The following is a 15,080-nucleotide window of genomic DNA, read 5'->3' on the forward strand; positions in this document are numbered from 1 at the left end:
TGTTTTATTGTGTTTTTAATATCCTGTTGGAAGCCGCCCAGAGTGGCTTAGAAGTAAGTAAGTAAGTGTTTGTTTGTTTGTTTGTTTGTTTGTTTGTTTGTTTGTTTGCTAACCAAAGATGGATAATCTGCTTTCTCTTCTTAGGGTTCTTTATCTGTAAAAAAGGACTTGGACAGCTGTTCAAATAAAGAACACCTTTAAACAGAGGACTATCCTCTATAAAGTAAAACACATGGCCACACCAAAAAATTAAGACACCATCTCAGAATCCCTATTTGACTGAATGACTAGCATTTCAACATTTCATGTTCTGTCTGGAACAAGAAACAGACTTGTTCAATGGAACGGAACAAAATGGAGCCAGTTGCCTTTGCGCCTTGCATTGTACCAAGTATTGCATGGTGGTTTCCAAGAATGGAGCAGAAATCAAACCCCCATCCAGTCCCTTTAGTGTACATGTGTCCTGTAGCTGTAGGTCAGTCTTCCCCAACTTGGTGCCCTCCAGATGTTTAGGACTACAACTCCCAGGCAGCACTACTTTAACTAGACCCAGCCAGCCATGGTACATTAATTAAAATGAGAAAAATATCCAGCCTTGGCAAAATTCAGCAAGCAGACAAAGAAAGAAACTCAGGAGGTGGGAAACTGGCCCAAAAAGTAAGCATCCAGTTTAGTCCCCTGATAGAATACAAACCACTTTGCACTACACACAAAACATAGGTGGTTGGCATATTTTCAAACCACCGCTGGAGTTTATAGGCCGGAAAATTGATATTTATGCTCAAATAAAAGTTCTGAGGTATTTTTAGAGTACATATTTTAGACAGGTTTTGAAAAAATGTATTTGTGTGTGTGTGTGCCAACTCTAAATCTGGGGTATTTCAGACCTTGGAAAACTCTTAAAAAAGCACCGTGGTGGCACATTTTCAATGAGAATTAAGGATCAAAGTAGACTACAAGGAATAGGATGTTGGAGATGAATTTAAAGAGCACAGCAATCTGCTACTATGGGAGATCAGCTGCCAGGTTCTTCCAAAAGGATCAAATCCCAATGTGGATTGCAATAAGTAACTGAGAGTCCATAACTTTTGCGCAAAATAAGAGGTGTGTGAGGTTGCGTTCCAGCCCCATAAATTTTCTTGCTTGTGTAAGCTGGTCTTTGCCTATTCCTTTTATTTATTTTTCCTCTGGACAATGTGCAAATCTAGTGGGGTGCATAAAGGCTAAAACAATTCTGGCACAGCTGTTCCTGTCCAGGGAAATACATGCAGCAGAAGATTATTTTAAACTGGAGACATTCCAGGCTAAGAGCTTAGCTGACCTTTGTTCCCCAGCATCCAGTTCTTAAAGATTAGTGGTTTTTGAAAAATGCAACTAGAAAAATAATCCACAGACTACTGTAACTTTGATACAAAGGAAGGAAGGAATTTTGGTGTTTAGTCAACTAAACTTTGAATTGACAGAAATTAGGTTAAGCAACTATTTTTTATCAATTTAAAAAATGTCTCCAATTAATTGGACAGCTAGGTTTTTTTAAGTATTATTTCAAATGTAAAGAGTTAAAGATCCACCAGTGACAGCAAGTACCAATACCATTTTAGAAGAGACTTTTCTTCTTGAAAACAGAAAGGAAATCCTCTTTTGAGATAGAAACAAGCCTGTATGAGGAACAGTTGAAGGAGCTGGGTATGTTTAGCCCGGAAAGGATGATGATAATAATAATAATAATAATAATAATAATAATAATAATAATAATAATAATAATTTATTATTTATACCCCGCCCATCTGGCTGAGTTTCCCCAGCCACTCTGGGTGGCTCCCAATCAGTGTTAAAAACAGTACAGCGTTACATATTAAAAACTTCCGTGAACAGGGCTGCCTTAAGATGTCTTCTGAATATCAGGTAATTATTTATCTCTTTGACATCTGATGGGAGGGCGTTCCACAGGGCGGGCGCCACTACCGAGAAGGCCCTCTGTCTGGTTCCCTGTAGCCTCACTTCTCGCAATGAGGGAACCGCCAGAAGGCCCTCGGCGCTGGACCTCAGCGTCCGGGCTGAACGATGGGGGTGGAGACGCTCCTTCAGGTATACAGGACCGAGGCCATTTAGGATGAGACTAAGAGGAGATATGATAGCCATCTTCAGATATCTCAAGGGCTGTTACATGGAAGAGGGAACAAGCTTGTTTTCTCCTGCTCTGGAGGCTAGGACTCGAACCAATGGCTTCAAGTTACAAGAAAGGAAATTCTGACTAAACATCAGGAAGATTTTTCTGACAGTTGAGAGCTGTTCCAATAGTGGAATGGACTCCCTCGGGAGGTTGTGGAATCTTTCTTTGGATGTTTTTAAGCAGAGGTTGGGTGACCATCTCTCATGGATGCCTTAACTGAGATTCCTGCATTGCAGGGGGTTGGACTAGATGACCCTTGGGTCCCTTCCAACTCGACAATTCAATGATTCTATGTGCTTGCTGTGATATTGTGCAAGCCCTCTCTGAAGAACATTTTTCTTCAGAACATGCGGTGGTGATTGGACAGCTGTTTGTTTTAGCCGTAGGAAAACTTGTGCAGATATTAATTAATTAATTAAATTAATTGTGGTTTCTCAATTGGGTGCCGCCCTTAAATAAAACAAGGCTTTGTTTTTTCTTTCATTGTTCAAATCCGCGTGCCACAGAAGCCTACATTGTGTGGGTGTTTATGCGTGAAGTGTAAGTGGCTTCCATTAACCTTTTCTCCCTGACCCAGCTATTGTTTGCATGTTCCAGTTTGTCAGAGTTTTCTGCTTCTAGGCATAGCTGTCAAGTGCCCCTTATTTGAAGGGACAGTCCCTTATTCCAGCGCCATGTCCCACTGCTGTCCCTTATTGAGGGATGTCCCTTAAATTTCAAAGGAAGCAGCTCCTCTCCCTCTCTCCCTGCCGGCCAGGGAGGAGGGAGGCTCCAACTGTGTTGCTTGGCTGTGTTGCTCACCCAATAAGAAGTCTAAGAACGACTGGGGGGGTGGAGCTTGCATGCCTTGTGTGTGGCTAGTTAATGCAAGCTGAGGGGGTTTTTCAATGCTGGACGCCATTTTGTTGCATGTGCTGCTGCAAACTTTGCAGTGCAAAGCCAGGCCGGGAAGCCATCTTAAGTTGAGGCTGCATAGGCCTTGTGGTGCATGTGATTCAGATTCTATTCAGTTGAACCTCTGGTTACAAAGTTGGTTGGACAGTGTTCTCGACGCTACCAGCATGAGTTTGACCAGACTGCAGGAGGACAGGAAGACTGGAGTGTGTGGAACAGGTGAGGCTGCAGATCCCTTATTTTGGCGGCTGGTCCCTTATTTTCAAGGCTGCTGGTCCCTTATTTTCATATCTGTAAGTTGACAGCTATGCTTCTAGGACGGTGAATGCATACTGGTTTTCCCAGTAGTGATGTATGGAAGTGAGAGCTGGACCATAAAGAAGGCTGATGAATTGATGCTTTTCAATTAAGGAGACTCTTGAGAGTCCCATGGACTGCAAGAAGATCAAACCGATCCGTTCTTAAGGAAATCAGCCCTGAGTGGAAGGACAGATCCTGAAGGTGAGGCTCCAATACTTTGGCCACCTCATGAGAAGAGAAGACTCCCTGGAAAAGACCCTGATGTTGGGAAAGATGGAAGGCACAAGGAGAAGGGGATGACAGAGGACGAGATGGTTGGACAGTGTTCTTGAAGCTACCAGCATGAGTTTGACCAAACTGCGGAAGACAGGAGTGCCTGGCGTGCTCTGGTCCATGGGGTCACGAAGAGTCGGACACAACTAAACAACTAAACAACAACAACTATATATATATATATATATATATATATATAAAAGGTAAAGGTACCCCTGCCCGTACGGGCCAGTCGTGTCTGACTCTAGGGTTGTGCGCTCATCTCACTTAAGAGGCCGGGAGCCAGGGCTGTCCGAAGACACTTCCGGGTCACATGGCCAGAGTGACGAAGCTGCTCTGGCGAGCCAGCACCAGCGCAGCACACAGAAACGCCGTTTACCTTCCCGCTATAAAGCGGTACCTATTTATCTACTTGCACTTAGGGGTGCTTTCGAACTGCTAGGTGGGCAGGAGCTGGGACCGAAAGACGGGAGCTCACCCCGTCACGGGGATTCGAACCGCCGACCATACGATCGGCAAGTCCTAGGCACCGATATATATATATATATATATATATATATATATATATATATATGTGTGTGTGTGTGTGTGTGTGTGTGTGTGTGTATGTCTATGTATACGTATAATATCCTTTATTAGGCATAGCAAACCATACATTATCAGACACCATATACAAATTGTGCAAAATACAAGCTCAACATAACAAGGTTTGTTCCAGTCAGATCTTTAACTCCAGAGAGAATCAATTTGCATAAATAATACAATACAACACTACCACATCACCGATCAATTAAGAACCACTAAATCTCTTTATAATGGCCCAGTCTATCTACATGGACAGCACTCAAAAATTCAGCCACTATTAAAGTAATTTGATTAGTCCTGTCCGAGAGCAGGTCCTGAACCGTTGGTAGCATAGAATTGACCCTGTTGAGCTGTATAGTTGTATATATAACTCAATAGGCTCAATTCTATTGAGTTGTATATATATCAGCCTACTGTTTAATTCTGCTACCAAGGCCGAATCAGTGTTGCGTGCCATGAAGTTTGTTCTTGTACAGTTGATTTAAGAATTAAAATTTAAAGTGTGGGGTGGCATGAGGGAAGCCAAATCATAGAGTAATAGTGTTGCAAGGGACCCCAAGGGTCATCTAGTCCAACCCTCTGCAATGCAGGAATCTCAGCTAGAGCATCCTTGACAGATGGCCATCCAGTCACTGCATAAAAACCTCCAAGTAAGTTGAGTTCACAACCTCCCAAGGAAGTCTGTTCCGCTGTTGAACAGCTCTTACTGTCAGAAAGCTTTTCCTGTTTAGTCGGAATCTCCTTTCTTGGTTCGAGTCCTATCCTCCAGAGCAGGAGAAAACAAGCTTGTTTCCTATTCCCTCTTTCATGCAACATCTCTTGAGATATTTAGCAATTGCTATGATATCTCCAACAAAGATCCATATAGTAAAAGCCATGGTTTTCCCAGTAGTGATGTCTGAAAGTGAGAGCTGCACCATAAAGAAGGCTGATCGCTGAAGAATTGATGCTTTTGAATTATGGTGCTGGAGGAGACTCTTGAGAGTCCCATGGACTGCAAGAAGAGCAAACCTCTCCATTCTGAAGGAAATCAGCCCTGAGTGCTCACTGGAAGGACAGATCGTGAAGCTGAGGCTCCAATACTTTGGCCACCTCATGAGAAGAGAAGACTCCCTGGGAAAGACCCTGATGTTGGGAAAGATGGAGGGCACAAGGAGAAGGGGACGACAGAAGACGAGATGGTTGGATAGTGTTCTCGAAGCTACCAGCATGAGTTTGACCAAACTGCGGGAGGCAGTGGAAGACAGAAGCATAGGCGCCGACTCCATGGGGCCTAAGGGGGCCCAAGCCCCCTCAAAAATTTTATTGGGGGGGCTCTGCCGAGAGGGCTGCTCTGCCGGGCGCCGCTGAATAATTTTCTTAAAGTGGTGAAATCAATAGAACTTACTTCCAAGTAAACATGCTTGTGTTTGGTGTGCGGGAATATTGTGGCTGTATCCTTGCCAATGTGGTTGTAACCTTAGGGTTTCTCTGCTGCTATAGCTATTCATCAGTATGAATATTTAACTTCAAATCGCTATTAGCATGCCACGTTTTCCATGCAGTCATTTTAGCCTGCGTTTTGGCAGAACAACACGACTTGCAAAAAAACATAAGATTCTGGGCATGTTATGTAGATGGCATTTAGTCCTTAGATGGGCCTTATCAGGGTGAGTTTCGTTTCTAAAACCTGCTTTACGATAAAGCTTATAATCTCAAAAATTTAACCCAAAATCCAGAGGGCAATGAGATCATCACTTCTCCATTCTCACCACCTTCATTGCCATCTAAAGAGCTGCATGTTCCAGGTGTTTTGCATACATTTAGTAAAGTGTAGCTTGTTTTCCTTTTTAAAAAAGCAAGGTGAAAATAATACCCCATGGCATCCCTCGCGCACCCGCAGCGTTCCCGCCCGGGGAGGCGGCGCCCCCAGGAGAGGCGGCGGCAGCAGCAGCCGCGCGCGGCCCGGGCTCCCCTCGCCGGCCGCGGGAGCCAAGGCGCGCGACAAGGGCAGCCGAGGAAAGGAGCGCGCGGCCCCGTCCCGCCCTCGCCACTTACCCTCCTGCAGCGGCCCCGCCCTGCGGGGAACTTAGAAAACTTCCCGGGGCAGGACCCCGGTATGGGCCCCCCCAATATTTTTTATAAGTCGGCGCCCCTGGACAGAAGTGCCTGGCATGCTCTGGTCCATGGGGTCACGAAGAGTCGGACACGACTAAACAACAACAACATGATATCGCCTATCAGTATTTTCCTCATGCTGTGGTTCCAGTCCGAAACTATCCGTGGCAGTATGCCTCTGAATGGCTAGTTTCTGGGAATCACAAGTGAGGAGACTCTGCTGTGTTTACGTCCTGCGTTTACGCTTCCCATTGGCATGAGGTTAGCCACTGTGAGAACAGGATGCTAGATGACATGGCCTACTACTGGTCTGATCCAACAGGGCCAGACACTTCCCCCTTCAAGCCGTGAGAGACCCCAGGGGTTTCAGCACTTACTCAGTGTTCTGTTTCCTTGGAATGAAGGTCAGCAGAAACTGTAGTGTTTTTAGAATGTATGGTTTTATTTACAATCTGAGCATAGGCTAGAGGCTCTTGCAGCACTAACACCCCCAAAGAGCTAGCATTTCCATTAGTTACAACTCTAGATCCAACAGAGCAAAAACCTGTCTCTCCGCAGTTTCTCACCTGCTTTTAACCTTATAACTCTGGCTGTTGTTCCTCCTACATACCAGCTAGGTGAGTGGGATGAGGGAAAGGCCCACCCATTTACTTCAATGAATGGCACCCCACGACTTCTTTGTATATGCTAAATCGTGGTACTTAACTAGTCAGCCAAAGCCCAGTGCCTTGTTTAACAGGTTCCACAGCCTCTCCTACTAGATTATATCCCTTATTGGATACAGCATCATAGGCCTGGAGGGGAGCCAAGGAAATCATCTGGACTGGACTGCCCCCCAAGCCCATACACTTGACACCCCCTCTGTCTCATAACGTTATGTTCTTAAACCCTGGAGAGACATCAGCTTCGATGGATTAGAACACTTCATGGAGGATGAGGCTCTCCGTAGCCACGAGCCATAATGTCTGTGGTAAATTTCCAGTCAGAGACAGCATGCCTCTGAATACCAATGGCTGAGAATCACAAACACATCATCCACCTTCCAAAGGGAACGAAACCCTGCTGCACGGCACCTGAAACGTTTTCATGACTCGAAATAAGTGGGGAGCGCATAAAAATTATAATGAAGCCCATTGGGTGCTGATTGAAATGACACAAACGGCATTAAAATGTCAGCTAGGCTCAGGCTCCCTGTGCTGCTCTGGGTGCTAGGCCAGGAAAAATAAATATATATATACACTAAAGGCTGCCCTAAGGCAGGCAGCTGCAGTAAGCCCTGCCAAGGCACTGAGGCTCTGCCAGCTGCCCAAGGATGTCAGGTGCGGATGCCAGCCCTGTACAAATATAGATAATAAAACTGCATTGAACTGGAGTTGGACCCCATCTGCACTATGCATTTAAAGGCAGTATCATACTACTATAAACGGTAATGGCTTCCCCCAAAGAATTATGGGGAATGATGGACCTGGCACAAGACTCTTCCCTGCACCAGGCCTTCTCTGGCTCCCAGGAACAGCGACAGAGGAGGGGGCGGAATAGGTGGCCACAGTCCGCAGCTCTCCTCCCTCTGCTTCCTCCAATGTGAAGCCATTCTGATTAGTGTACCTCAACAAAGATGGGAAATAGGGACTCTGTGCTACAAAGTGAGAAGCCGTGATGGCTTAAGGTCCTGACATTCTCGGGGCTGCTGGACACTAGGCAGTTCCTCTTCCCAGGGAACTCTGGGAATTGGAGCTCTGTGAAAGGAACAGGCAGAGCCGCCTTTCCCATTGGTGTTAGTGGTTCGTTGCGCCAGGGCGCCGGTCTCTCAGGAATGCCCTAGCAAGTGGGGGAGCTGCACGGCTTTGCCGGCAGCCTCCCCTTTCCCTGCACGCCCGCCAGCTGCACCCCACCAACGATATGGCTGGTGGGCATGCAGCTTCCTTCCCAAGCCTCCACAAGAGGAGAGCAATCCCTGCACAGGCTTAGGATGGCCTCTGCATCTGCTAAAGACGGCCCTACTCCTGGTCGCCATTGTCCTCCTCCTGCTTCCTGCCAAAAGGCTGTGTGCAGCCTTCTCGGGTCCCCCGACACCGGAGAGCACGTCCATCAGCACGTTTTCCTGCTTGATCGCCGCCACCACACAAGGGTTCAGGGCAGTGGAGGAGGCAGAGGACATTTTCCATCGCCCCCTCCCTTGTTTTGGAGTTGCCGAGGGGGGCGCCGGAGGGATCTTTGCACCACGACACTGGATATGCTTAAGACAGCCCTGGGAACAGGGTCCTCTGAACAACACTCAGCACCCTTGACAAATTCTTGGTTTGATATTGTCTAAAATGTACAGTGCAAACAGGGCCTTAGTGAGTTTCCTACAGAAAGCAGCACAGCCAAGGATTGGAGAGGCAGTTTAATTGATATGATCGATGGAGGAGGGGTAGAGTTACAATGCCAATACTAACTGCACCCTCAAGAGATTTCATTCACCTTCACTAATACAGACCCTTCAAGTGTCCCTATTTTCCAGGGACATCCCTGATTTAGAGAAGCTGTCCCAGTTTCTGATTTGATCCTGGAATGTCCCACTTTTCCTTAGGATGTCCCTATTTTCATTGGAGAAATGTTGGAGGGCATGGAGTTATCCGACCCTAAAGCCATCTGAAGGCAATCCTGTACAGGGAAGGGTTTTCCCCCCAAACTGTTTAATGTTTTATTATGTTCTTATATATGTTGGAAGCTGCCTAGAGTGACTGGGGCAACCCAGTAAGATGTGTGGGGTATAAATAGTAAAATTATCATTATGGAATGGGACGTCCCTGTTATGTACTGAAGTTCTCACCCTGGGCCAGCAGGGGGATACTGTAGATAGTTATGCAAATGAAGGATCGAAAGTGACGTTCAGTGATTGGATAGTTTTAGAAAGTTGCTACAGTAATGTTGTACTGGAGCTCTATATAAGCAGGCTGACTGAGCCCTTCAGTTCAGTTCTGTTCTGGCCTCTGAATAAACAAGAGCTGTTTGAAGAATCGCTGTGTCGTCTGATATGTTCATCCACAACTGAACAGTCCCTATTTTCATTGGATAAATGTTGGTTGTTATGCTATGCGCACATTATACCTTTAAAGCATATTCAGAGCACATTTTTCTCCTCAAAGAATTCTGGGCTCTGTAGTGTACCCTCACAGAGTTGCAATGCGTAGCAACCTTAAACAAACTACAATGCCCAGAATTCTTTGAGTGAAGAAATGTGCTTCGGCTGTGTTTTAAGGGTGTGTTGTGTGCACATAGCCATACTGTGATGGGGCTTAGAGATGAAGTGGAGAGGAAATCTTAAATGCGTTGCAGCATTTCTGCTTCACTGGCAACCTTCCATTCTTTCATATCCTGAAGTCGCTGGCAATTAACATAATTAACTATATGTTGCACATTTTTCTTTCAGAAAGAGCTGCCACCTCTTGTCATCTTGCAAAGCTTGCCTTGACTTTGCACAGATCGTTCAAAGTAGCGATTCCTTTGACCTTGCACCAAAAGATGGACTTGAGTGAAAACTGGGACTTGGATGATGCCAACTGGCTGACCCACAGTGGAATTCTTCATTTTCTCAATGCTTTAAGAGGTACGGTATTCCAGATGGCTGTTAGATCTTACCCACTTCTAAGGATGGATGGCTTTGCCAGTTTTGATTCTCTCGGTTTCTCATTTTTCCAATCTTAAATGCAGTTCACCATATTTTGCAGCAACATGTGGGTTTTTTTTCAAAGTTCTAATGAAAAATTTTCAGCATTTTATTCCATTCCCCCCCCCCCCAAAAATAACTACATGTTTACATGTGGTTTTGACTAATGTACACATTTTTGCAAACAATCTTCCTTAATATAAGGCATGTTCTTTTCACTAATATTTTCATTTTTATGCATATTTCCCCCTAATATATGCATTTTTGCAAACATTGTTCAGTTGGATTTTTATTCTTATTTAAAAAAAAAAATTGGACAAGTGCTGAAGGGACAGTGCAACTTTGAAAGAATAGCTCTTTGCATTTCATAGGTTATACTGAACTTAAATTTTCCTCCCAGGCCAATAGTGGAGATCAGAGGAAAGGAGAAATAACAAAACAGTTAAACACTCTCTCCTAGATACCTGCTTTCCTAGTGTTTCCTACATGTCTGTTAAAATAAGTTGGAGATCCTAATCGCAGATCTCTTGCTGCATTACATTTAGGTTGGCTTTCAGGCTGACTGTATACCCAATAATAATAAAAATAGCAAATAACAGTTTGCTTTCTACATGTGTAAGGGGCTTTTTGTAGTGAGGGTGATCTAGGATGGGAACCAAAGTGTTTGCACTGTGTTGCATTGAAGGAAGGATTCTAAAGGCACACAGAGATAATTAGCAACCTTTGGTAGCCCTATTTATTATTAAAAGTTGTCCTATGTTAAGAGTGGATTTGTTTCTTAGGATCCCTGTCTCCACTGTTAAACCCATTTCAATACTCTGCAGCAGAAGACATTGCACCTTTTCGTTAACCAGGGGTGGTGAACCTATGGCAGATATTTGTGGGACTACGACTGCCATCATCATTGACCATTGGCTATGCTGGCTGGCGCTGCCAAAAATATCTACAGGGGAATACAGCCTCTTATCCAAGTGTACGCACAGGCAACCAGTAGTCTGGTCCTCCGACTCTTTCATCCATGGCTTTATAATAATGGTTTATGAAGCAGTAGACCAGGGGTCAGCAAACATTTTCAGCAGGGGCCCAGTCCACTGTCCCTCAGACCTTATTGGGGGGCTGGACTAAATTTTGGAAAAATAAATAAATGAACGAATTCTTATGCCCCACAAATAATCCAGAGATGCATTTTAAATTAAAGGGCACATTCTACTCATGTAAAAACACGCTGATTCCTGGACCGTCCATGGGCCGGATTTAGATGGTGATTGGGCTGGATCCGGCCCCCGGGCCTTAGTTTGCCTACCCATGCAGCAGACAAATGTCTGCATGGGGCCACTGGCTTCGAATCCTCATTCAGCCATGAGGCTCAGTGGGTGATCTAGGCTTCGTTGCTCTTTCTCGGCCTAATTTGCCTCAGAGTGGCTGAGAGAAAAATATAGGCTAAATCCACTTCTAAGGCACTGAGGGTTTTTTTTTGGGGGGGGGGGAAGGAGGGAGGCTAATATAAAGAAAGAAAGCAGGCAGGGAGACGGTTGTTTTCTCCATGACACCATAGGCTGATAAAAATGTTGCAGGCCTGATGAAAAAGGGGGTGAAAAAGCTGCAAACAGGTGCAGAGAAGAAGTGAAGATTAACATTCCCCCTGCACCCCACTTTATCCTACCAAATGAGAAGTACTCTGGCTCCACAAATACCTATGGACTATGTGGGCTGCTTCTGTGATTACCGGTACTTACTCTACATTCAGAAGACTGTGGCATTTTGACGATTTATTCAATTTGGATCTGGTCATTACTATTTTTATTTTTATTTTTTGTGGGAGGGGGATACAATTTCTAAAACACAACCTAAAAAAAGGATGGAGAGTTAATGCCTATTACGTTTGCAGAATATGCCTGCTTTGGTTGCCTAGCAACCAATGCGAGGCAGGCTCAGTTGGCAGAAAGGGGGCTGCGTTGACTGAGAGGAGGTAGCTGTGTCAATTCAGGTGGGTAAGAGACAGGAATGCTCCATTCACTCCTCACAGCTGAAAGCCACAGATGGCTTTTTCAGAACAAACTTTGGGTTCCCCCAAAGGAAGAAGATGGCACCAGGGAGGTGTTGCCAAAATAAGGAGGTGAGAGTCGACAAAGGGGCTGCGCGACCATCTATCAGAGTATTTGGCCAGTGCAAAGTTTGTGGGCTGATGAGACCGAATAGCATCCTTCTGCGATGGAGATGCTTTTTCCCGTGTCCAAAGTTTATTGTCGTCATCAATCAAATCAGGCAGTGCTGAATTTAGGCACAGTATGAGGGGTGATCCAAACTAAGTAGCTAAGAGAGAAGACCTGCCACTCTGCATCAATTATGACAAATGCCATTACCCTGGTTTTTCAAAAGGTTTGTTTGCTTCTCTCCCCCACCAGACACCGAGGCTTCCAAAGGTGATCCAGTGATCTTTGGTGCCCATCAGATAGGTAAGTAAATATCTTTGGAGTTATTCACATCTTTTGCAGTACAGTTTTGAGATATTTTAGGCTGCAGCCCTGTAGGAACTCGGTGGGATTTACTTCTGAGTAGATGTGTACAGGATCCACTGTTAATTGCTGAAAATACAGGATGGCTATATTTCCCTGTGGGGTTTTTTGGTGAGTTTTTAAGGGCTGAGCAAAAATGGCTTCACGGAAGTATTCGCTCTGTTTGTGTGTGATGAAATTGTGGGTGACATTTTGTTGAATATTCTTGGCAGGCGGAAGCAAAATTCCGCAACAGAAAATTCTGAGGGATTCCAGCTCCCTTAACGTTGAAACTCCATGGTTACTTCATACTCGTGGATGAATGAGCTAGGAGAGCCAGGCTGGAAAAGACAGGAGCCCAAGCCCATTGCTTCCTTCACTAATATTGAGAAATATTAAAAACTGGATCCACAGATGAACTCAAAACTCATGGGGGGCAACATAGGGGGTGATATCTTCCTGAACGTTCTCCAGGGGAGGACTGCAGTCGTCTAACAATAACAGCTTGAAAAAAGAGCATTTTTCAAAAAAAAATTGTCAGAAAATTATTTTCTGAGAAATTTTGGCTTTGATGTGAGATTTCTGCCGCTTGGAAGCTTTAGTCACCTGTGTTGGAGGTTTATTGTGAAGCTAGCTTGACCAAAGAGGCTGTACTTGCAGAACTGTTGCTTGCTCCAAGTGTGGTGGCAATTGACCTCTAATCAATACTAGCCCTTGACCTCTAATCAATGCTAGCCCTTAACCAAATGGCACCCCAGGCAAAAAATGAGAATGTTTGGTGCTCCTTTTCCCTTTGCAAGGTTTTGGATATCTTGTTATTTTTTGTTTGCTTTCGTAGCCTCCTGCACAACTTTGATGCACGATTTAATCAAGCTGTTGTACATTTTTCTGTGAATAGTTATAATCGGTACCATAATAGCAACGTAATGTTATCTGTGTGGGTCAGTGCTGTCTTTGCAAGCAAATCTGTATTGTTTGTTTCAGGTGTTGAGGGGGTAGCTTGTGACAATGGCACCCACATGATTTACTCAATTATCATTTGCTAAATCAGTCTCGGTATGTGATGGATCCTTTTGGTATTAGCTGCAGATGAATCCTACATTTGGGGCAGATTCTGCCTATTCTGCAGCCCCACCTGACTGGAAAATACTCCTAGGAAGAGAGGTCAAGTTAGATTGAAATCTTACAATGTCAGGGCATACTGACCTAGTCAATATGCTATGTGGCACTGCCTTTGAATCATAGAATGATCACGTTAGAAGCGACCTCAAAGATAATCAAGTCCAACCCGTGCAGGAAAAACATTGCTACAAGTGATTTGATGGCATACATTGTGTATGCCATCAAATGGCAGCAGTGCCCTTCAGCTCTCTATATTGGACGAACAGGCCAAACCCTACGCCAAAGGATAAATGGACATAAATCTGACATCAGGAATCACAAGACAGAGAAGCCAGTAGGAGAACACTTCAATCTCCCAGGACATCCAATACAGGATCTCAAAGCAGCTCTCCTATTACAAAAGAAATAGACTTGAAAGAGAAGTTGCTGAATTGCAACTTATCACTAAACTGATAACTATGGAGAGACCAGGTCTGAATAGAGATATTGGATTCCTGTCTCATTACATAATAATAATAATAATAATAATAATTTTTTATTTATATCCCGCCCTCCCCAGCCGAAGCTGGGCTCAGGGTGGCTAACAACAATCAAAATAATCCAACATTCTAAAATATTCATTATAAAATTAATTAAAATCAAATTAATGGCAACCATTAAGCAACATTCTGTGCAGATTGCCAGAGGCGGGGGTCAGGCTGTGCCCTGATCAAAGGCCTGGTGGAAGAGCTCTGTCTTGCAGGCCCTGCGGAAAGATGTCAGGTCCTGCAGGGCCCTAGTCTCTTGTGACAGAGTGTTCCACCAGATTGGAGCCGCAGCTGAGAAAGCCCTGGCTCTAGTTGAGGCCAGCCTAACCTCTCTGTGGCCTGGGATCTTCAGGATGTTTTATTTGCAGACCGTAAATTTCTCTGTGGGACATACCAGGAGAGGCGGTCCCGTGGGTACGAGGGTCCTAGGCCGTATAGGGCTTTAAAGGTTAAAACCAGCACCTTAAACCTGATCCTGTACTCCACCGGGAGCCAGTGCAGCTGGTATAGTACCGGATGAATATGATCTCGCAGCAAAGACCCCATAAGGAGTCTCGCCGCGGCATTCTGCACCCGCTGGAGTTTCTGGGTCAGTCTCAAGGGCAGCCCCACGTAGAGCGAGTTACAATAATCCAGTCTGGAGGTGACCGTCGCGTGGATCACAGTGGCTAGGTCAGGGCGAGAGAGATAAGGAGCCAACTGCTTAGCTTGGCGGAGATGAAAAAATGCCGCCTTTGTTATAGCTGTAATCTGCGCCTCCATAGAGAGGGAGGTATCGAAGATTACACCCAAACTCTTAACAGACGATGCTGGCACTAATTGCACCCTCGCAAGAGATGGGAGTTGCCCCCTCAATCCCATATCGCCCCGTCCCAGCCAGAGGACCTCTGTCTTCGAAGGATTTAACTTCAACCGGCTCCCATGTAACCATCCAGCCACAGCTTCCAGACATCTGGTCAGTG

The 15,080-nt window shown here is 45.1% G+C and overlaps 1 protein-coding gene across 2 annotated transcripts in view; it reads left to right on the forward strand.

Moving 5' to 3' along the window:
• Positions 1-15,080, forward strand: part of AMOTL1 (angiomotin like 1) — a 77,666-nt gene that overhangs the window by 5,143 nt on the left and 57,443 nt on the right. The window contains exons 2-3 of one of the 2 annotated variants that reach the window (XM_028726103.2): positions 9,738-9,914; positions 12,380-12,430. In XM_028726103.2, the coding sequence (XP_028581936.2) occupies positions 9,830-9,914; positions 12,380-12,430 (136 nt within the window). In that variant the 5' untranslated portion in view covers positions 9,738-9,829. Of the gene's footprint in view, positions 1-9,737; positions 9,915-11,967; positions 12,091-12,379; positions 12,431-15,080 lie in introns of those variants that run through there. The other variant, XM_028726105.2, reaches the window with a different exon arrangement.

This window comes from Podarcis muralis, chromosome 4, assembly GCF_964188315.1.
Source record: "Podarcis muralis chromosome 4, rPodMur119.hap1.1, whole genome shotgun sequence".
In the NCBI taxonomy this organism is placed as follows: Eukaryota; Metazoa; Chordata; class Lepidosauria; order Squamata; family Lacertidae; genus Podarcis; species Podarcis muralis.